At 47.1% G+C, this 23,988-nt stretch overlaps 1 protein-coding gene across 1 annotated transcript in view; it reads right to left on the minus strand.

Moving 5' to 3' along the window:
• Positions 1 to 23,988, minus strand: part of pcdh7a (protocadherin 7a) — a 37,920-nt gene that overhangs the window by 8,789 nt on the left and 5,143 nt on the right. Inside the window, exon 3 of the mRNA XM_084005791.1 lies at positions 17,770 to 18,552. Within this exon, the coding sequence (XP_083861917.1) occupies positions 17,770 to 18,552 (783 nt within the window). The remainder of the gene's footprint in view (positions 1 to 17,769; positions 18,553 to 23,988) is intronic.

Here is a 23,988-nt window from a genome sequence, read left to right on the forward strand (position 1 = left end):
ACGTGTGCGTTTGCCTGTGTGTGTGTGTGTGTGTGTGTGTACTTGCAACATCCGCACATCTGACTTGTTTGTGCATGCGTGAGCACATTGGGATGCGAGCGTGTGTTTGTGTTTGTCTGGGTCCCGCTTCGCTCCGGTCTGCATAATGAATTGACAGGATGCGGCTTATGCATAAACCAAAACTACAAATATGGTTGTAGGACGGAGCGGCGTTTCCCGTTGGCCCTCCGCTCGTTCTCGTTTGTTTCTGACATTGTCTAGGTGCAGCAGAGAGAGAGCCACCGCCGTCTGTATTAACTATTAATTAGTCGCATACGCATCAGCTCTTCTTCAGCACATAACATGGTAACGCTCCGAGTGTGGCTGTCATGGATAATCCATAGCTGACCGCTGTGCTTGTTTATCCCGTATCTCAGATACCGTTTACTTTACAATAAATACAGACCTCGTTAACTCATTCACAATTAGTTTTCTGCACCAACATGTTCAACCGATGTGGCTTATTTAAGTTTAATTTTAGAAACCAGCATTTATTTTGTAGAATCCATATCCACTGACAGTGTGTGATAAGTTTTTTTGTTCCTGAATTACTATTTGATAGAGTGGATGCAGCCAAATTAGTTGATAGAGGCTGTTCAATAATTACATTTGGACTAAACGGCTCTCAGATTGATTTTAATTGCACATAAGAGTGTTTTTTTTTTTTTAATTTCTTGCCTGCTTGCTTTTATTTATTAAAAAACGAATCAGACTGTGACAGAAGGAATTCATACGTTTTACTGTCTGAGAATGTGGGATGATATATTCATCAGTTATAATGTTGTTGGCTATTCTGATATTCTGATATCACGTTGTGATAGATTATGTTTTTATATTTCTGCACCACCTTTCATCCGCGATGCTGCACGTTTGCATTTCTAACCGTGCTGAACGGGAGGTGGAAAAGATATTTCCTTCAGAAGTTGGACAGTTTCATGAGCCAAATGTCAATCAAGCAGACACCTGACAACCAATTTGTAATCACTCCCTCAAGACACCGGTATTTTCCTAACGTTGACTGAGGGGTGTAGCTTAGCGTGTTAATATCCCTGCCAGTTGTCCGTTACCCGTGATTTCAGCGCGTGGACACGTGGTATTTAAAGCCAAGCATCGATATTTCTAAATGTGATTATTTTCATGCCAGAAATACGACTGTGTGACCCTCGTTGGACGCTGAAAGTCTCAATTAAAGGCCAGATTTATGGAATTAAGTGGCTTAGCAGCTCTAGTGGGGAGAATGACCTTTTTGTACGATTAGAGCAACCCTAGCATTAAAGCATAAAATATGGCTTAATGAAATAATTCATTTACAAAAATAACATAATTTTATAAGTGAATACAAGTTTAGAATATAGCTTTCCATACAGGATGAGCAGATATCTGATGTTCTACGACTGATCAATACAACATCACTATTTATGTCATCAAAAGATGTCATGTCATCCTGTTTCTCATAATGCGATATCCTATTTACTACCGATAAAATGTCAGTCTCCTGCATGTCACAGCTATAACTGCAGAATATGTAAGGTGATATTGCTTCCACAAGACATCATGAAAACTAATATGCCAGTGTTGACACCACATGGGTATAGTCCCAGACTTCATATCTGGAATGCTGCTCCGTCTAAATGACCTTTGCCTCTGCTCGCTTGTTTTGCCTCAGTTTAGAAATCGTGTTGTGCTAATGCAGCCGGCAAACCTGTGTGTGTGTGTGTGTGTGTGTGAGAGTGGAGCCGGAATGAATACATGAACTCAGTGACTGCAAGTTTATTAGAATTCAAACATTCCTGGAAAATATTGAGTTTGTATTGACTGCTTCTCTATTCACACTGTTGAGCTGTTTGAAGCAGGAATGCATCACTTTGCAAGATGAAACCGCCATGTAAGATACACACTGTTGTCTTCTTCCTGTATTCAAACACAAAGCTCTATGTGGCCCGACCAATGACATGTTTCCTTTCTTGCATTTAATTATCTCCGCCAGGAGAACACTGCAGTCGGTCGTGAGTGGGCATCAGTGAGTGACATATGGTGTCTCCTTTCCCAGAAGCATCCCGGCTTTGTGGACCCAGAGAGGGCGTGACGTGTAACACATCGGCGTCTGCGTTGGTGTGAAGTATTAAACCAACGTTCAACTGAGAGGTGAGTTTCTTTTGCTCGTCGTGCACATTTACGCGACTCTCCAAGCAAAGTTGCTGCGCATCATAAACATCATAAACAATGTTGATGATACAATGGCGGCCTCGAGCACACCACTATTGGCTTTCTACCGTCTTCGGCGTTGGCGCACATAACGCATCTTCAAAATGTCAGCTTCTGTTCCGGCTTCCCGGCTCGCTCCGTTCACCCTGAGGTCTCGACACTGAGATGACCTTCATCGCACTGGAACGACTCTGACACCCAATTTTTATGTCCGTACCTTTCACACTAACGATGGTGCAGAAAATAGAAGTGATACTCCCGCAAACAAAAAGTGTGATAGTGTAAAAGGAGCTTGAGTGAGTGAGTGTGAACGTCTGTGTCTGTCCATGTCTAATCTGGCATTCTGCTGCAGCAAACAGCATAATATTATGGGTGCTCAGTTATGGCTCAGTTAAGGACCTCTTGTGGTGGTGCTGGCTCACACTTTCTCAAAACATCTTTTACTGCCTGATGGATACTGCCATTAGGCTGAGTGCATCTCCGACCCCCCCAGCTGCTTCTCTGTCGTTGGGCGGTGGGTTGGACTATACAGAACTACAATCAGCATCTCTCAGCTCACTTTTAAGGTTTTGGACAATGTGTTGGGCTAACTGCCAATGGTGCTACCAGTATGCATGCTGCGTACTCAGTTTAATTTTGTCTTTTTATTATGTCTAATAATTCAACTTTTAGCCGATCGGCTCCACACATCACCGCCTGTTTTTTGAGTTTGAATGAAGTGTGGTTAACAACGCCTTACAGCTCATTAGCGTCTAGACGGAGGTGAGCACATTGTGGTTTGTATTCATTCAATCACAACAAAGCAGCGTTGCAGACACACCTCACGCAGGTCTAGTCTCAGATCATCATTCTAACAGAATTATTTTACAAGCACCTACAGTGTGAACTTTGGTAGTTAAATCACATGAATATCTGGGTGTTTTAAATCTCATCCACACAAACTGCTCACACTTTTTTCTATCACTCTTTTCCTCTGGAGTTTTACCACAGCACCAAATGAACCAACTTTGACTAAGCAGTTGAGACAACAGGTCAAATGTCTCCTGTCCCTAGGTTACATCTGCTCAGAAATATCTGAAGCATTTGCTCGAAAATCTTTTGAAACCTTTTGCTGTCAACTGTTAAGTTATGCATCAAAGGAAGGGAGGGAGGGAGGGGGGGGAGGGTGATATGCTGACAGAAAGCATCTCGCAGGGGCTGTGTGAACAGGACAGACGTGTTAACAATTCATTTGACGATGATATATTTACACTGGTTATTTAAATATAGAAGTGATCTAAAAACTGTATTGAAGACGGCAGCGTGGGGATGACGTGTGTGCGTTTCCCGAGGCTCGGCTGAAGAAGAGCAGCTGTCCTGTTTGCACCGTGGATCCATTCGGTCAAGCGGACAGGTGAAGAGACCAAGAGGATGAGAGACGGACGATGAATAAAACAAGCGATAACTGAGCGAAGAAACCAAAAAGAAACAAAGGACGGGCTGTTGATGGGCGTGTGTGGCAGGGTGCATGGGACAGACTCGTCAAGCTCTGACCACAGACGGTCTGAAGTGGAAATGAAGGGACAAAGAATGCTGCTCGGGGGAGAGACGGCCGACTGTTGTGGTATTTGCAGAATGCAGGAAATATGGCTGGGAGCAGGTTGGAACTCAGCTCGGGGAGGGGATGAAGCAACGTGAGCAGCGGTTCTCCAGCTGTCTGACTCGCAGATGTTGACGAGTCGAGGCGCCTTGTTACCACAACACACACACACACACACACACACACACACACACACACACACACACACACACACACACACGGCTCCCATGCAGATCCTGTAAATCCACGCGTTAGGCACACCTGGCGCTCACACTGGCAGGTGTGCACGTACACACTCCCTTGAACGTCTATAACTATGCAGCGTGTATGTTGCAGTGGGACCACCTCTGCAGTAAGAGCAATCCTCCCTTCTCCATGCTCCTGCTCTTCCCTATATCTCCCCCCCTCCTCCCATATTTCTCTGCTTCCTCTCACCCTTCCCTCACTCCCCCCACTCTCTCTCCCCTTCACTTCTTTCCATTTTCATTTGCCCTTTTTATTCTGCAGTCCCCCTCCTCTCCTTCTTTCCTACCCTTCCCTTCTCCCTCTCTCTCCACTGCTCCCCCCTAGAAGCAGGTGATGTAGAAGGGTGCTCAGCAGTATCTGACTATCAGGCCTGACTCTGTGAGAGGAATGATAATCACTGTGCTGCACTGCAGAGAGAGAAAGAAGAGAGGGAGCAGGGGAGAGACAGGGAGAGAGAGGAGGGAGGGAAAGGGGGCACGAGGTAGAAGGGAGGGGGGCAAGTGCGGCAGGAGAAGAGAGGGGGTAAAATGTAGCGGGGAGGGGGTGAGAGGAGGAGGAGGAGGGCAAGAGAGTGGGACAAAGAGGAAAAGAGGCAGAAGAAGACAAAGAAAGAAAGAAAGAAAGAAAGAAAGAGAGAGGTTTACAGAAATTGAGCACTGCTTTAGTAATAGATATACCTTGTCGGTGTCATGCACCCTCTTTCCTAGAACACCTTCTCTTCCTCCACTCTCCCTCCATTTTTCCTCCCCCCGCACACACACCTCCAACAACACCACTAGCTTGTAGTACAGCCGCCCCGCGGTATGAGGGAGAGCCTTAGCCTTGTGTCTGAGCGCCAGAGAACATTAACTGCAGCAGCGAGGTCATCTGATCGGCACTATGCGGTCCCCCTCTCTCTCTCTCTCTCCCTACTCCTCTTCGCAGTGCTGCAGTCTGATGCCTTCCCCCCGGTGGCCACCGACGGAACTGCAGGCCACGCTGCCTCCCGGCACGCCTGTCCTCATAAATAGTTTTTGCCACGTACAATGTATGTCTGCAATTTGTTGAAGCCCCGACACCCATAAATCACTTTCTCTTACCGGGAGAGGATTAAAGCGGAACCGAGCGCCCACCGTCCGTTCTCATCTTCCTGACGAGTTACTGCGAGTGTGTGCGTTTGGTTTGGAGGTATGTTGTGCACCGACGTTTGTGTGGAGAGACACAGGAAGACACATGCGGGTCCACCGCATCGCCATCCACCACAGCTTTGTTCCCATCAAGCTGTCCACTCTGGCACTGCGCTCTCTCCCTTCTCCCTCTCTCCATCTGGGCTCTACACCCTGCAGATACACACTGAAAATCACTGACTCCATTCACTGCACCAGGCCTTTGAAATGTTTATCCTTTTGTGTAGCCGGGGCTGTCTATAGCGGGGCAAACAAAACAGAAACAAAACGCTCTTAGAGTGAGACGTACAGCGAGGCTTACCGGACAAATGCCCATGATTCAGATTAGCTCCTTTGTTGGTGTGTGAGTGTGTGTGTGCGATCGTGACGCTCATCGCTTTCCACCGCTAGTCTCTAAAACAGTCATCTCTCTTAATAGCCATGACAGCAGCAATTGTGAAGAAAGATGCAAACAGGATGGTGGCGTACAACCGGCCTTCTGTGTGCATGCGTGACCATACATATGTATGTCTGCTATTTAGGTGGCCTTTTACTGGCCACTCTCTGTCTGCGTGTGTGTGTGTGTGTGAGCGGACCATTAGACTAATAGTATGCGTGTTAGGAACAGGCTTTTCCCTCCTACTGCTATTGTCCATTAAGTTTGACCAGAGGAGAGTGAACAATGGCTTCACTGTGGGGGTCAGTGTATGAAAGAGTAAAAGTGAGGATGAGGCTAAAGATGCGTAGTCTGACTACACACAAGGCTGGCAGACAGACACGCACATGCACGAACACACACACACACACACACACACACACACACACACACACACACACTCACACACACACACAGAAGCACAACCTCCCTGTTGAGAGTGATTAGGAGTGCTGCTGTGAACAATAGACAGAGTCAATAAAGGACCTCAGAGACAACCGGATACAAGCGCAAGGTCTCTATCTCCCCCTCCTCCTCCCCCTCCCCCGCAACCTCCACCTTCGCTTCCTCCCCATTTTCTCTCTCTCTGCACACTTTCTCCTCTTTCTGTATCTGGGTTTTTATCACCACACACAAAATACAGCTCTTTCTCCTCCACTTTCTAAACTATTTTATTCATCATATCTGACCTCAGCTTGCCGTGTATCTCTTGCTTTCTTTCGTCCCCTCTCTCTCTCTCTCTCTCTCTCTCTCTCTCTCTCTCTCTCTCTCTCTCTCTCTCTCACACACACACACACACACACACATATACCTGGTGTCCTTTGTGGCACTCCCGTCTTTTGTAAAACGGCAGACGGGCTGAGCTGACAGCGGCTGACACGGCGAAGCGCCACGGCAAACTGAAATCCATCCTGTCAGTTTAGAATCAGTGTCAGTCATATTACAAGGTTAAAGATAGCTTCGCCTAATGTGCTGTCAGATACAAACAAACACGTACGCCGCGCGTGCCTCACCGCGCATATACGCCGTCGCACACGTAAAAAACTATAAGGTAGGCTCGGGAATGCGTGCTCGCCACTCTGGGAGACGCCGCATCAACTCACCCGCCCCAAAATTGTAATATATATGTATGAGAAGTGGATATGTGTGTGTGTGTGTGTGGGTGAACCCCGTCTCAGCCCTATCACCCCCGTGACAGACACAGTGCCACAGAAATGTCTTGGGGCGCCTCGCCCAACGTCTCGACAATAGTCTCAGTGTGTGTGAGTGACAGAGAGTGACTCGGGGACACAGAGGGGGCGTTATACTGGGTAGACGACGGGCACGCACACACACACACACACACACACACACACACACACACACACACACACACACACACACACACACACACACACACCACATTAAAGAGGGAAGACAGTGCACTCTTTCTCTCCCCCTGAGCTATTCCTCATTCCCTCTCTCCCTGACGCAGAGACTCAATCATTCTCACACTCTGTCTCCTTTGACGCAGAGGAAAAACATAAAACAACTGCTCCCTCTCTCTCTCTCTCTCTGTGTGTGTGTGTGTGTGTGTGTGTCTGTGTGTGCGCGCGCGAGCACAGACTGTATAATTAATATTAGGCTTTCATTTTCTTTGAGTTTTGAAGTATGCTTTTGGTATGCAAACAGGCCTCTCGCATGTGAGCGTGCATGTATGTATGCGTGTGCATGTGTGTGCGCTGCTCGATAACCACCAGAGACCCGGGTGCAGCGCCGGGCCATCGGCGGCAGGAAGTGGGCGAGTTAACGAGAGGGAGACTCCGACCCGTTCCCGTCGATAACCCTCACACAGCACTTCAAGCACACGCGTACATTGGCTCCGTTTTCCCGGCCCCCCTTTGAAAATTGTGGTTCAGCATTAAGGTGAAGGAACGACTCCAGCAGAGTTACAGAGAGCCGAGCTTTTGCTGAGGAGTCGGTCTGATGATTATGCGAAAGTAAAAAAATGCTAATTATTCCACAGCTACTGCAGCAAACCAGTTAAGCTGCAGCTGAAAATATGTTTGTTGCAAAATAAAACGACAGGTATATACTGCTAGGTATGTATATTCTCTTCCCGTTATATTAATGCATGTGGAGCTCAGAGCTTAACGGGGCTGATTGTTAGGAACTAGTGTGATTGAGGAGTAATGACTTAAAACGTGTCACAGTTTTCCAAGTTGACAACATTAAATTGCTTTCTTTACTCAACCAACAGCCCAAAATCCAGCTAGATTCAGTTTATTAACACAGCAGACCAAGAAAATAATCACATTTCTGAAACTACAGCCTGTGAATTTTTCTGCTTTTGCTTCAAAACATTTGAAACAACTCACCAATTAAAATAAATGATTATCTGTTGAACAAATAACCAATCAATTGAACAGTTATTACAGCTCTAAACCAGAGATCTCCAACAGGGGTCCGCCGAGTTACTGCTGGGGGTCCAAATATTCACATTAACATGAATACAACCTATCATAAGCAAATATGAATCTGAGCATTGTTTACATACATAATTACGAAGTTTACATGGCACTATAGGCTGCACTACACATACGATATGTAATAGGGGGTCCCTCCACCGTGTCTCTATCAGCCAAGGGGTCCTCGGCCTGAAAAACGTACGTATCACCAAACGTGTTTCTCTCTTCTGTAAACTACAACACAGTCTCGTGTCAAGCTCTGAGATTTGTGAGATAATGCGATGAAGAAACTGCGACACGATGGCTAACGTATGTAATATTTGTCATAACTTTGCGGTGAAGAGCTTTTGTAGATGCAAGGATGCGAGCAAACGTCTACACCCGTTAGGACGCGTTGTATGTAAATGGTTTGCCAACAATCTCAGACTCACATTCTACATAAAGCCCCATATGGGAATAGGAAATGAATTATTAATCCATTCATAATGATGGCGCCATGTGAGAGTAACGTCGCTTTGTAAAAGCCATTTTTTCTCGCAGCAGCGACTCGTCACGCACATGAAAATAACACTACTTTGATATCCAGTTAGGAGTTTAGTCAAAAATGTTCAATTCAACGTTTTGATCACCGTTGAAACTACAGTGCTGCTGCTGAAAATGTGGCCAAGCAGCACACTTGACTTCTGCCTTTTAAAAAAAAAAATCTGAAAAAAAGATGGGGGCTGTTGAGGTAAAATCGTCGGTTCAACACATTTTTGATGGAAGGCTCCCTGCGACGACTCTGCTGGATTTAAAAGCGAGTCGTCAGCAGAGGCCGGCATTAAGAAACACTCTCACACATCTAACTCTAATCAAAGCCTGCTCTTTCTAACAGCCGTGAAAGCCTTCATGTTAACACGACACCGCGACCAAAAGCTTCATTCACGCTCTTAAAAGCGGCTGACCGGTCAATGAGCGCGGGCGTGCGCGTGCGTGCACGGCCCGCCACCTGACAATACCGCCGTATCTGTGTCGCCACACTCCAGCCCCGCTCCTCATCTTACCGCTGATACTGTGTGTGACTCCCCCAGCCGTGCATAAATTGCCAGTGATCCCCCGCTTGCACTGTGTGCACCCGGTCGAAGGCACGCCTGCATGCACACGGGGATGTGTACATTTTCCAAAGCCGACTCAGGTTAGCGGCTCAGATGTGTGCGCTCTTTTATCCGGCCAATTAGAGGTTGCCATGTCATCCCCATGGAAACCTGTTTGGGGCCTCTAATTGGCAAATAGATTTGCATGACTTTGATTGCAATTTTTCTTTCTTTTTTTTTTTGGCGTGTTTGTGTGTCTGTGAGTGTTTTGATTTTGTTGGCTTCATTTCCACCTTTTTAGTCGCCACCTTCATCGTATCTGTGGATTTGTGAAACAGGAGCCTCTTAAATAATGCATGTGTTGACCCGTTAAGAACCAGCTTTACTGTTACGCCACTGATTTAAAGTGCAGTTTATATCATCAAAGTTCAGTTTTGTGGCAAAAAAAACAAACAAAAAAACATCTTACATATCAGGGATGATAGTGGTAGTTCCAGTTATTCATAATGGCCACGGCAGCGAGTTAAAAGCGGCGCGGTGTGAGCGCGTGATTATGTAGCCTGCATGAGTACGTGCGTGTCAAACAGGTCAAACTATTTTAACGCCTGCGTTTGAAGGCACCGGGGGGATTTCTCTCCAGCGGCTCGACCGGCTACTTCTCGTGCCTCGCCGCTACCTGTCTCCGTGTGTGTGCGCATGTATAGGTGGGCGTCTCTTACCGGGCCTATTTCTGACATGAAACAGGCCAGAAGGGCCGAAGAAAACACGCACACACAGATTGAAAGTGGTATAATATGGGGCATGGCTGCAGGCTGAGGCCAGCCCACTCACATTTATGTAACTTCTTTGATAGGGCAGGTAGAAAGCTCTCATGCTCTCTCACACGTACACGCTCACACCAAAATAGCCCAAAGAGTCTGAGCTGGCTTTACTTTAACCCCAGACCCAGATACCTAATTTCTATCTTTTTTGGTCCATCTCCTCCGTTCCACCACCCCCCCCCCCCCCTCCGGAGCAATATACCGACGAACATGTTCATCTGAGCCAAGAGTAGCAACCAGGAATTTCTTTTCTCCTCTTCCACTCGTATTATGTCCCCCCCCCCCCCCCCCCCTTTCTCATCCTCTATCTCCATCTTGATCTCCTGATTTATCTGTATTCCACCAACAATTCCAAAACAGATGGCTACACCGTGCCTGGGGCAAAAACATTGGCTTTGGACTACAGCACTACCAGGGCCAGTCTTTCACACTCATGCAAGATCTAATAAGCTGATATCCGGCGAGGAAATGTGCTCCGTTTCGCCGGTAGCAAAAAAGCACAAAACCATATTGCACAGTGCAGATATTCACACCTTGAGGCTCATTCCTTGGTAGCATGCTTAATTTCATCCAATCAGAAAAAAATGAAAAGCTAAGATTAAAGCCGACTGTAACTGTGAGCTAAAACAGAGCGAGGAGGGGGGAGAAAAAGAAATTAGAGAAGGTCGTTACGCAAGAGCCATTTGTAAAATTTAAAGTAACTATTAAGTGTTATTAAATAAAAAAGTTTGGGACCATTAAAAAAACACGTTTTGAAAAGATGGATCCAGATGGAGAGTGATGAAAAGAGACGAAACCACTTAGGGAGAACAGAGAGATCAATCAGAGGGAAGACAGACGGAGGGTGTGTGTGTGTGTGTGTGTGTGTGTGTGTGTAAGTGGGGAGCAGACAGACACCGGGGATGGAGGGTTGGAAAGAGACACTATTTTATTGGATGACTTACAGAGCGATGACTTCAGAGGCAGACGGTGCAGGCGACTAGTCTTTGGAATATTCAGTCATTCATAACTGTGCTTTTCTCGTCGTCGTAGTTTGTGTTTTGTTTTATAGTTTGTACATTTTACTTTGTAGCCGCAAACAATTTGTAGACGAGAAAGTTTGTATATTCAGGTGCTTGTGGGCTTCATGTTTTTTCCTGAACGTTAGGTTCCTGCCTGTAAACTTTCTTGCAAATGTATGCATTCCGTTCCATTGCTGCGAGCTTAATTTGACAACTTGTGAGGTGAAATTTAAAAAAAATATGTGCAGGTGTCAGCCTGCATGTTCACAGGTTTCTGACAGGTTTACGGCTTTTACACACCAGGGGTGTAACAAATAAACAGTGCATGAATGCGGAAATAGTCGCCTGCAAATATTTCGCACTAAAACTGTACAGCAGTGCAAATTTGTGATTTTCAATAAAAGGTTTCAAAAGATGTGTGGAGACAGAGGACCAACAAGCAGCATCCTACTGACCCGGAGCGGCATCTGGCTGAGCTAAACTGTTGTGTAAGCTGTTTTTTCCCCTTTTAGTCAAATACTGTGAGTAAATTTGAGTTTCCCCTAGTAACAGTTGCTCAGTGTATATGTCCAGGGCTTTTATTGTGAAAGGTAAGACTCGAGGGAGTGAATCTGGTGTGCGCTGCCTTTGTCTGGGATGAAAGGAGTAATAAAGTTCGGCATCTCGGTTCAAACTACGAAGCTTCCGTGTTGGTTCTGAGAAAACAATTTATAAATTTGAAAACATGCAGGCAGCTGCACAGGATTCTTGAAAATGTTACTTCATAAATTGTAAAATGAAGCTTTTTCTGGCTCAGTTATTAAGTCAGCGGGATTGGCAGGAAGTTAAAGGTGATTGAAGTGAAACGAGAGACAACTGACAGAATTCTACAGCTGAAAAGTAATATGTTAAATGTCACTGCAATACTTGTTGATAATAAATGTTTAAAATCGCGATAAGATCGCATCGTGATAAGATCGTATCGTGATAAGATCGCATCGTGATAAGATTGTATCGTGATAAGATCGTATCGTGATAAGATCGTATCGTGATAAGATCGCATCGTGATAAGATCGTATCGTGATGAGATCGTACTGTGCTTCCTCTGGTGATTCGCACCGCGAGCGACATCCGTTAACGAGGTAAACCAATTCAAATCCCTCCCGTTTGATTCAATTTCCAATTCACAATCCGACTCAACTCCACACAATTTGAATTATTGAATTCACCACAGCTGGGCTGAGTCCAATTCAGTTCAATTCAAAGCCCATTCAAGTCATTTTAATTCAACCTGACTCAACACCACTTAATGCACTGTAGATTCCTTTGTGTAGGTATATAAAACCAATCACAGGGATACTAAGCTGTCTTGAATCCCTGTCTGGTGCGAGAAAGAGAGCTTTTGTTTAGCAATATTGGGTAAAATTGCTCAACCCACAGACAGCCATTAAGGTAATGCTGGGAGGCGGACGCACTGAATGCAGCGCTGCTCAATACAGAGCGGAGTGTTCAAGAAGCAAAGAAAGGGAAGCGTCTCAGCGAGGGGCCCCGCTATGTGGGTCTTTGTGTGTGCGTTGGAGTGTGTGCGCGTGTGTTTGTCAGCCACTGTGGATGTGTGTGATTCTCGGAGACAGTGTGCCGGGGCTCGTGTGCATGTGAGTCAATCCGGAGGGAGGGGGGAAGAAGTAACTGATGTAAGAGCTGGAAAACTTTACTCCCCGCTCGTGTGTCATCATATTCTTATCGGAGTTCGTCTGCTCGCGGTGAAGAGTGTATATGTGCATAAGGATGCGGGAGGGTGTGTAATTATGTGCTATTATGTACACACGCGAGCGCGGCGTCTCGCTGGGCACGTCCGCGCGTGTTAAAATCACACCTCCGACGGCGTCTGCCGCACGTGCGTCCTCGCCCGGGCTTGCCCGCGCGCACGCGTTGGAGTGACATTCCCACATTCCTGCCGTTTCACAGGCGGCTTGAAACAAAAGCTGAAGGGAGAGAGTTGTTAACACGGAAACATTATCAGCCCAACAGCATTGTCTTGTGTGGTAAACAGCCAAGACAGATGGGGGACTTCCAATCACATCCCTGCTTTCTGGGTGACCTTGATGTGTGAGGAAATCTCTCTCTCTCCACCGAAATCTCACTCCCTCCCATTCTCCCGGCGCTTTTGTCTTTCAGTCTTTGTCCCGAGCTCACACACACACACACACACACACACACACACACACACACACACACACACACACACACACACACATCTTGTGAGCCCATACGTCTTTTGAGGGACGTTCCTCTGACTTTCACGCCGTGACTTCTAAAAATAAACCCTCCCCACTACACGCCTCCCCGGCCTGATTCCTCGAAGATGACCAAGTTATAATGATTGAGGGCTACTCTTCATCCAGCCGAGGATGGTTACACTCGTCTACTGTGGCGAGTCAGCAGAGCAGCCGCAGTCCTCCGTGACTTCCTGCACTCAGCTGCAGCGCTCGCAAGCCTGACACACCATCAGGGAAGTGCACACACAAGTGGGGAGGAAGAGCTTGGAGAGCTCCGTGGAACGCAGCTTTGGCCTGTATGAGTGCCGCTGTTTGAAGGGCGGTGCGGACCGAGCGATGGTGGACGGGACCTGAACCGCAAACGCAACGGGTTTCTTCTGCTGATTCCGAGGCAGAGGAAATGTGAACGTTAAAACATTCGTCTACCAAAGGAAGTGAACCTTTGAACGCAGTGTATCTGGAAAGTATCCATATGATCCCGGTCAAGCGGAAAATCAATATTTACAGGGGAAGCATGTGTTCCACCGCCACAGCCGAGCATCGAACGCAAACAAACGTCCGTCTCCATTTTCCCGTAATGTTTCTTCCTCTCCTCTCACTCCCTCTCTCTCTGGCTCATGTTGCCTCTCCGATGCCCACTCACCTCCTCCCCGTCCCTGCCCCTCGCTCTTTGTCTCCAGGTCAGTAGATCAGTTTTCAGTCTGGCTCGTCGGGTGATCCCCGCTTTGGTTACCTCGTCCTTCTCACCTCTCGCTTACCCCCACCTCCTCACCCCGGCAAGCATATGGTCGGCGCTGTGACCTGAACTCGCTGTGGCTTTTAATAAATACATCAGTGCATTGGTATCATGGTGACAGGGGTCACGGGTCGATTACAGTGTGTGTGTGTGTGTGTGTGTGTGTGTAACAGAGATAGGTACGGAGGGGAAGGGGAGTGTGTGAGTGTTTCTCTTGTTGTTTCTGGTTGACAGCGCCTTCACCCTTATGACCTCACGCTGCCTGTTATCACAGGAGGTGATGTGTGTGTTTGTGTGCACGTGCATGTGTGTTGAGCCTGAGCGTGCGTGAGTCCACGACAGACGCTCATCATATTTAATCCTGGAGGGATTTCGTTGAAATGAAAAGCTGCTTTTCAATTTTATAATCCAGTAGACCTAATCCCTCCGCCTGCGCCCGTCCATACAGTCCAATTAGATGGACAAGACTGGCCAGATGACTCCTATCCGCCACAAAGTTATCTCTGCAGCCCGTCCCCGCTGTGTCAAAAAACACCACGCCGCTCCGCGTTGCCGCGGTGACCTTCACCGAGCGCCGTGAAGGCTGTGCACACAATAACCTGCGCTGTCAACCCACCTGTTTTTACTGCAGTCTTGGCCTTGTTAACGCAGCGCATTGATTGGACATTGTGTGTGTGTGTGTGTGTGTGTGTGCGTGTGATTCGATGCAGCCTTTGTGGCACCGTGCTCTCGCCACGCTGGGTCCGGGGAGAGAAAGTGCTCACTACAGTAAAAGAAGAAGTCGCACTAGTGAAAAACGCTGAGTCGAGTCATTCTCCGAGGTCAGTGCGGCACATGGAAGACGCAGAGGAGGCCGAGGTCGGCTGCTCAGGTTTACGGCAAAGAAAGGGGGAGAACGACAGAAAGGGAACAAAAGGCTGGGAGTCAAAAGGGGAGGTGAAAAAAGAGAGAAAAGCACAGGGCGAGGTGCGATCGACAGATACAGATACACACACACACACACACACACTGCAATAAAAAGAGAAGTAACACATCAAACCGGACAACCGCTATGACCTTTGATGTGGTCGGTTGAGGGCAGCTGGAAAAACAGAGTTATGGTCGAGTGTGTGTGTGTGTGAGATGGTGGTTGGAGGGCAGAATGAGGCCACTTTGACCATATTGACTGCAGTGCCATGTGACTGCTGGGATCATTAATGTGTCCTGATGCCAACGGGTATCCTGATGACCCACATCTCAGCAGTCCACTCTCACTCTGGCTGCCACCCAAACCAGACCTCTCACTCCGTCTCTCTGTCTCTCTGTCTCTCTCTCTGTCTCTCTGTCTCTCTCCGTCTCACTCCCCGCCTCTCCCCACTTGGATGCACATACTCAAACCTTCTCCTTTACACTTTCTCCGTCAGCATTAAGACTGGCTATCGAACTTCAATACTTTTCTGGCACCGACCAAACTATTATACCTTCTTAAATCACAATCTTGCTTTACTTACTAGCACGTATCTTTACTGCTCTCTTCCCGTTCGGCCAGTGATGGTGATTCCGGCTCTTTTTAGTGAGGCATACATTTAATTTTCCCCTTAATGAAAGTTAAGAATGCACCCATCATCCGGTGCATTCAGTGCAGAGAACGGCGGTAATGCTATTTAAATTTTCCAAATCAAATATTAATTTTCAATTTGTTATTTTTACGATTCCAATGTATATTTTAATTTGGAATATTAATTATCATCAAAAGACAAAACAAAAAACGAACGTCGACTCCGACTATAAGGGGTTTTAAACTCACAATGTTCAGCTAACGTCTCACTCTCACATGCCCTATCTCACTCTTTTACACTCTCCTGTTCCTTCTTCTCTTCATTCATTGGAAAGTCTTCCTCTTCCCTCTCCTCATGAGCAATTTTGACAAAAAAAGGCAGTTGACCGAGCTGTTTTATCTTGTTTATCATGCCTCTTTAATGCAGTCCTGCCCTTCATCCATGATGCCCAGTTTTTATTCCGGGCATTTTTTAATTCGTTTTTTTTTTTTTTTTCTTATTTGGAGCACCCTAGTTGGTCTGATGTGCTGACTTCAGATGAACAGTTTGTGGAGTTTTCACTGACCCAGTAAAGTAGCTTTGAAATCTTATCCCACCCCGCCTCACCCTCCTCCTCCTCCCCTTCTCGTTTACTCCATCTTCCTAACCTCCTATAATTCTCTCCCACTCCTGGCCTAATGCTATTCCAAATTCTGTCAGCGTCCCAGTTCCTACATTTGGCACACACTCGCCACCTATTGCTCCCCGAGTCTATCTCTCACTCGCACTCGCATCTAAAATGCATATGCCTCCATGAAATAAGCAGTCCCTCAAGCGCAGTGACAGGCACCCGCCGACACCGTCGCCAAACTGAAAACGCAATCACGTACGAGCACCCGGAGTCTGAGACACGTGCGCAGACGTTCGCGGACGGAGACCTGGGGGGCGTGGGGGCACACTCCACTGCAGCGGAGGAGTTAACTACCCCATGCGATCAATAATTCATTACGCTGTCAGTTTGTGTGTCCACGCGTCTCCGTATGTGTCTTGGCATGTTTTGAGTGCACGTAAGCATGAACGCCAAACTTTCCCAGTAAGCATTTTCTTTCCCTGGGAACGGCAGATTAAGAGGATTGACTCTGTAATGGATTAACCTCTGGAGTATGTGTGTGTGTTTGTGTGTGCGGGTGGATGCATGTGTGTTCCTGTGTGTGTAGTGCAGCATCAGAGAGCCTATGTATGAATTGATTAGCCTAAGAAGCTCCTCTCCTTCCTTTTTAATGACCACATCAGCACTTTTTCACCACAGGGAGGATAAATGCAGAGCTGCCCGTCAAGGAAAAAGAAAGACACCGCCTCTTTAAGAGGGGTTAGCTGTCACTCAGACATCCCTCTTGGGAACAGTCGCCATGGACTAGGGAGACCCTGCTGTGTCAGTGTGTCCAGGATGATAGATGTTGCCTGTGTGTGTGTGTGTGTGTGTGTGTTTGTGTGTGTGTAGGTCTATGTGCCGTATTTACTTGTCAGCAGGACTTTGGCTTTCAACCGCAGCTTCTCGAGCGAACACCAAAGACAGTGTATCCATTATGAGCACAACCAATATTGTTTACGGAATATACATATTTGCATAATGGAAGAAAGATAGCAGCGTGACAAGGGAAACAGAGACACGGAATGACCAATTACCCCGCTGGAAGCGACCGCCGCCCACTCCCTCTGCAAGTTACTCCAACTGAACTCCTCAGGGGTTTATACAGAGGCTAAGCATGTGTTACGCGCAGTCATGCATGTATAGGCGAATGCACATTCGCATATTGTTCAGCAACAGTAGGGGGTTGACTCATGTCCCCTGCGTTAGATCTTGCTAAACAGAAGGCTGATGTTTGACACGGAGCACACTCATGCTCTGACAACAGGATACTGTCACACTGCTCACAGGCTTAGGATGCTGACACACGAGTGTGTGTGTGTGTGTGTGTGTGTGTGTGTGCATGTGCACACCGTCAGCTATTCTGTGGAGATATAATGGTGTTTTGCGGCGGGATGTGTGGTGGAGTACGTCAGCACATGTGTGAATAAGAAGAGACGGAGGAGGAGGAGGAGGAGGAGGAGGAGGAGAGTGGACAGAAAGAGATGACTGAGACTTTTAAGACAGATGGAGATACAGACTTGTACTTCTTGTTAATGTATCTTGTTCATCTATATATGTATGTGTATGAGGAACCATAGAGACTAAGTGATCCAGGTACCACCCCAGAGCTCCTACCTGTTTGCTGTACTTGTTCCCAGTCTGGCAGCCGTACTCTGAGCACTGGTCCGATCCCAGGGACATGGCGTCTGCGTTGCCACTCCCCCCGCTGCTGCTGCTGCTGGAGCCGGCGCTCCCCACGCAACCCCCGCTGCCCACAAAGGTGTTGGAGGGCGGCAGGTCCTGGACCGCCTGGTGCTTCTTTCCCTCAGCTGGGGGGGAGTGGGGCTGTAGATTCACCGCGGGGAGAGGTGAGCTGGACTTGTAGTGCCTGGCCAGGTCTGGACTCGACTGGTGCCTCATGCCGCCGCCCATCCGCGGGCTGCCGGGGTCACCGTCCATAGCACAGTAGCGGGCCGCCAGGCGCTCACTAGCGCTGCTCAAATCCTCCTCGTCGTCGTCGTTGGCGTGGCGACGCAGTCCGTTGACCGTGACGATGCCGCTGTAGAGCGATCTGTCTGCCTTCCCTCCTCCCGCCACGACACTGCCGCCGCTTCCGTTGCGTTTGTCCCGTCGAGGTTTGCGTCCGCGGTCTGATCCCCTGCTGCGGCCGGCCTGCGGTTGAGCCCCCGGAGGACTGAAGAAGTCCTCCTCTGGCTCTTTCTTCCCGGCCTCGTAGCCATTCTTGCCCTGTGCGCCACACTGCCGGGCCGTGACTACGAGTAGGATGACCAGGATGACCGCCGCGGCTCCTGCCAGGACACCGATGGCAACACTGAGGCGCTGTTTCCCCAACGCACGCTCGCTGTCTGGATCCCCTGCAATGTCCAAGGACAGTGGAGCCATCAGACTTCGGGCCACCTGGCGTGAGAGACAGACAGGGGAGGAACAAGATGCTGAGTTAAAAAAGGAGAAAGCGACAAGAAGAGGCAAACCATATAGAAGGAAAAAAGTCCAACTGCGACTGGGAAAGATGACACAGTGGGTGTGAGCCACAGAGAAACATCAAACAGCATCTTCCACTTAATTAAACTCATCACCGCGTTTTAGTGGGGGAAGCTCCTCTATTATTCCCATACACATGGAATGTCACTAAATATATAATTGCTCTTGCTTCGCAGTTGCAGCATTTCAAGTTGCGCCCGTAATTCGCCGCTTGTGATCCCGCGTCATCTGCGCTGCTACAGGAAATGCCCGGGATTAAGCCGTTTAAAGCTGATTAAAAGAATAAAGGGAATTTAGGTCAGGGACGCGTAGAAGAGGAAAAGTAGGAGAAACAGTCAATAAATGTGCAAATAAAGGCAGCAGACGTGCCACGACTATAGCCCCAGAACACAAACACATCTACTGTCTCATCAATGAACAATGTCCCTATTGTAAATGATAGCGTAGGCGTGGATTTGTTAAGGATTTGCTATCACAATTTTTTGCTCTGAGGAGAGGACAGATAAATGTGTGCGCTCCATGGAATCACTTCAAGAGCGATTTACTTTCTGTCTTGTAAGGTCTCGAGGTTGTTGTGGAGTTAAACATGGTCGTTTTATCCGATGCGAGGCAAATCCACATTTCTGTTACACTGAGGAAATATTTTTGTATTTGGGTTTGAGACAGAGGAGACGAATAACAATCATCTTCCATTATAATATGGACACATATAAATGGCTGGGTAATCACACACTCACTCACTCTCTCTCTCTCACTCGCACACACACACACACACACACACACACACACACACACACACACACACACACACACACACACACACACATGCTTTGAGACTGTACTCTTATGAAAGGATCATTACAAGAAAGTGGGTTATGTGAAGCACAAACACAGCCATTACTGGTTATATGTGCTCTACGGGAGACAATGAGGCTGTGGAGTTCTGGTCTGCAGAGCCTTGCTGGTAATATGGGGCAGCGTCATGAATCCGAATATATCCAATCAATACCTAGCAACTATGTTGGGAGAATCATTACGCTGAGACCAGACAAAACAAGAGGAACGCTCGCTGCCACGTATCCATGCACCTACGCGGGCCCACGCGTTGTGTGTGAGCTGTCCATTAGCGAGACAACTCATTCTGCAGCCCTGACACCTCCATCTCCGTGTTCATACGACAATTCCTTTGGCCTGTCAAGGCTGGAAATTATATACTCGTGTAATCCCTGGTGCCTGGATAACGCCGGGTAATAAAGCCGGCACGGAGACGGAGAGTGAAGGTGAGAAAAGAAGGTATATATATATGAGCCCCTTTGGTTTGCAATAACCAAATAAAAATAACTACAGCGTAACCTTGAGTGTTACTCCGCAGAGTGCCGCGGCACTGAGTAACGTGATGATTACATTATCCCAGGCATGTTATTAGGCTGGCTCACATAGAGCCACATTATTCACTCTCACTCCTCATTAGCCCCCGAGCTAAGGATGGGGTCATATTTTATTTTTTCATCACCATCTATCTGGCTTAAGTTTCATTGTTTTTGTGCGAGTTGTTTTGGTTCTATTCCATTATTCTGCCTCCACTGCAGAGGGCCTCTCCGCCAGGCTCCGCTCTCCCCTCAGCCCCATTGTTCTCCCTCTGCCTGCAGTACTCCTTCCCATTCCCGTTCTGCTGGGCATCTCTCTGGCTTAGCGCATCTGCCGTACTGTCTGTGCAAAACACCAAGAGAAGAAAGCGCCGCGGTGCCACTCTTACATGTAGTATGCAGCAGCACGGGCGGATGCCTGCGTGCACGGCGGGGCATATACGTGACGGAGAAGAGGAGCGTTAAAAAGTGCAAGGTTTTGAGTCAAGTGAAGAGTGGCAGCTATGTATAGCCGTCCGAGTGAGGTGTGAGTAGGGTATGCGTGCATAGGCGCACACAAGGCAGTTAAGTGTTGAGCGGGATATGAGCATGCCCCGTTCGAGTGCATCCCTCTGACGCATCCCCCAACTCCCAGTGGACTCTTCCATTCTGCTGCATGAGCTTTGTTATGGCCGGGCTTACCACCACCATCTATCTGCTCCACTCTCCGAGGATTCTGGTATCTGCATGTCACTGCGGATGCCGATGTGGCGACCGAGAGTTTTCCCCCGACCACACTATCGACCCGAGTGCCTGGTCTTAGCTGTTGCTCAATGCTTTCACAGCTCGGCATGAGAACAGAGAGTTTGGCCATATTATCCATATCCTCAGAAAGCTCATTGTACAAATCGTAATCGCATCTTGAAATTCTCCATTTCAAGATGAAAACAAAAACCTCTTGATCTGAGATAAAACACAAATTGTTAGAATTTCAATCTATCCTGACTAACAGCCTCAGATTCACAATACCGTGTACTTCTTATGTACAAATCACCTTAAAGTGTCCCAAATGACAACCGTGTCCAGAATATCAAAACTCTTTCTAATGCATTCTTCCTCTGGCTCTAAACCTGCACGATCATATAGTAGCTAATTGCCCAACGTGTGGATCACCCTGTGCTGTTGGAATGAAAAGACTGGAGTCATTTTGTGCCGCGGTGCTGCAGCAGTAGCAGACGTTTTCCGGGCTAATTACATCTGGCATCCATCCACCACTCAGTTTGACTTCATTATGAGATGGAGGTATTCTCTCTTCAATGACTTCTACTCAATTACTCTGCCAAGTTCCTCCATACAATCAAGCTAAACTATGCATATTGTAATCAAAGACAGGCTTTTTATACCTCCTTGGACATATTACACCCCATTGTTCGATTCAATGGCCTCTGTCATTTCGGCACACTGTGGTTAATTCCACCTGTCAACACAATTGTTCCCCTGCTTACCAAGTGTTCTGTTCTAATCCGCGACCCCCTTGATTGTTCAATTTGTACTTTTCATTTCACTCTTAAGTGGCAGCTTTGCATTCATGAGGTGTTCCACACAGTGGCCAGTGCTCAAATACGACACCTATCTGTGCTGCTCAGTTGTCTGTCTGTTTTTGTTTTAAAAAAAAAAAAAACGTTTTTTTGGACGCCAAGGTGTCTCTATAAGAGGTGAGTCAAACCTCTCAGGCTATGATTATACAGGATGTTTTCCTCCTGCCAAAACACCAGATTTAGTTTTAAGTGTCGTTCAAAACACGGATATGGAGAACTCTAGAGGCACACGCGGGGTTATTGTGGGTGCTATGCTAGCTTAAGTTTGATTTGCGCACTTGGAAATCATATCCAATACCCCCCCAGGGACTTCTTCTTTTTTTTTTTTAAAGACACCAGGGAGGCACACAATCAGAACGTGCACAGTTTGCAGTAAAGAAGCCCTTGCTGCAACCGTCTGCACTGGAAGGTGTGTCCTCCCCAGGGATCACAGTCCACAAACAACTGATTTCATTAATTTTTTTGCACACGTTTGACAGTCTACGTCTACGCCAGCAGGATCATGCGTGTGTGCATGTGTGAGAGAGTGAGACGAGAGAGAGAGAGAGAGAGAGAGAGAGAGAGAGAGAGAGAGAGAGAGAGAGACCCTCTGTGGCCAATCTCGCATTCTGCTGCAGTAAACTGCATAATATTTTGAGCGAACAGTTATGGCTTCACGCTCAAGGACCTTTTGTAGTTGTGGTGACTCACACTTTATTTAAAACCTGTGTTATTCTACCACTAGCTGCCCAGGGGCTCCTTACTCACTACTCTTTACCGACCCCCAGCCTGTAGGGGCCACTAGTGATAACACAGCAGTGCACTGCCGTCCATAGACAGTATGTTTATGGGGAAAACAGTTTGCTCACTTTTATTGTTTTGGACAGTGTGCTTAACGGAACTTCACTAATGGAACTACACAGACAGCTGACTGAATGGCCGCCGCTCTTGAGCATCACCTTTACGCATGTAAATATCGCAGCTTATAGTTACGGAGACGGAGCTGAGACAGCTGCACAAAGCCGATGCAAACATCTGCAGACATTAAAAAGGGAGCGTATCTGTTGTGTGAAAAACATGTCTGATACGCTCAAGGGCTCGACAGAGGATTAGCTAGTTGTATTGTGGGGTGTTGTTGTACTACTGTCGCTGTGGACACACGTGGTGGAGATCTGCACCCTACTGTGCACCTTTCCAGTCCTTAGTGTGTTGATACAAAAGGGGCCCATCAAGGTATTTACAGCTGGCATGGTATTAGGTGGAACCAACACACACTGTGTTTGGCACATTTTTGTAGATTTATTTCTTCTCCTCTCAGATGTCTCACACTGTTTAAGTCATGTTACATGCACAGACCTGACAGTTGAAGACATGTTTCCTCAGAGACAAAATGAGAACGCGTTAGAAACCAAGCTTCCAGCGGCGGTTCAAACCACAGGCTGCTCGTCTCAGAACCAACACTGTAACCACGAGGCCACAGAGGCGATTTAATTATTAGTCAATACAAATGACTTTGCCCACACTAGAGACCAAGTTTTAGTAATTAGTAGCTGCCAGCATTTATAGCTTAGTTGAACATTTTTTTAAAGCGTAATGAGAAGTTCATTTATTTAACAATGAGGGCAGAGAAGAGAGAGAGATTCCCGCCAGCGTAGCCCACCTTAAATTTGAACTGAATGTTACTTCTGGTATCGGCAGTCATGTCTGAGTCCAGTGAATTACCTCCTCCCCTCAGTGTGGATGTTTTAAGCCAACGTTCATCCACACCACACAGATTTATTTATTCAATAAGAGCTGATGTGTGTCATTCCATATTCTCTTTACTCCCCATGTAAACATGAATCATTTACAGATAGTATACCTCCGCTGTTCTGCTCAGAATGTGCTGCCAGACACAATGAAAATTCATCAATATTAAAGCCTATAGTGAAGAGACACTACTAAAGTACAACTATTCAAATGCACATACTTCAGCCTATTCTGTATTAAAAGGCCAAAACTGGGACAGTTACCTCTCTAACTCTCACCCCTAATGCTCTCTCTCTATCTCTCTCACACACACACACACAGATATGCACACGCATACAAACACACACTTAATGCTTTCAGCTCTGAGTTCAATGTACCATAGAACCACTTCAGGACTAACACTCATTTTAACCACACAGCCATTATAAGAATGCTTTCTGGACAAAGAACACTCAAAACTACAAAGGAGCAGGCATTGCCAATAGCCTTCAAAAGAGAAACAGGCTTCTTTATCTGGGATAAATATAGACACAATTAGTTCCTCTATAATGTGCAGAAAATTGCAACACCATGCAGACTGCCGAAATAGTGCATTTATCTCATTCTATCAAGAAAATAATCTTCTTACCAGTTTCGTTTAAACAGCCACACTCAGTTGTCATTACCGCCCTCCTCCATTG

Source organism: Eutrigla gurnardus (genome assembly GCF_963514095.1).
Source record: "Eutrigla gurnardus genome assembly, chromosome: 3".
Taxonomy (NCBI): Eukaryota; Metazoa; Chordata; class Actinopteri; order Perciformes; family Triglidae; genus Eutrigla; species Eutrigla gurnardus.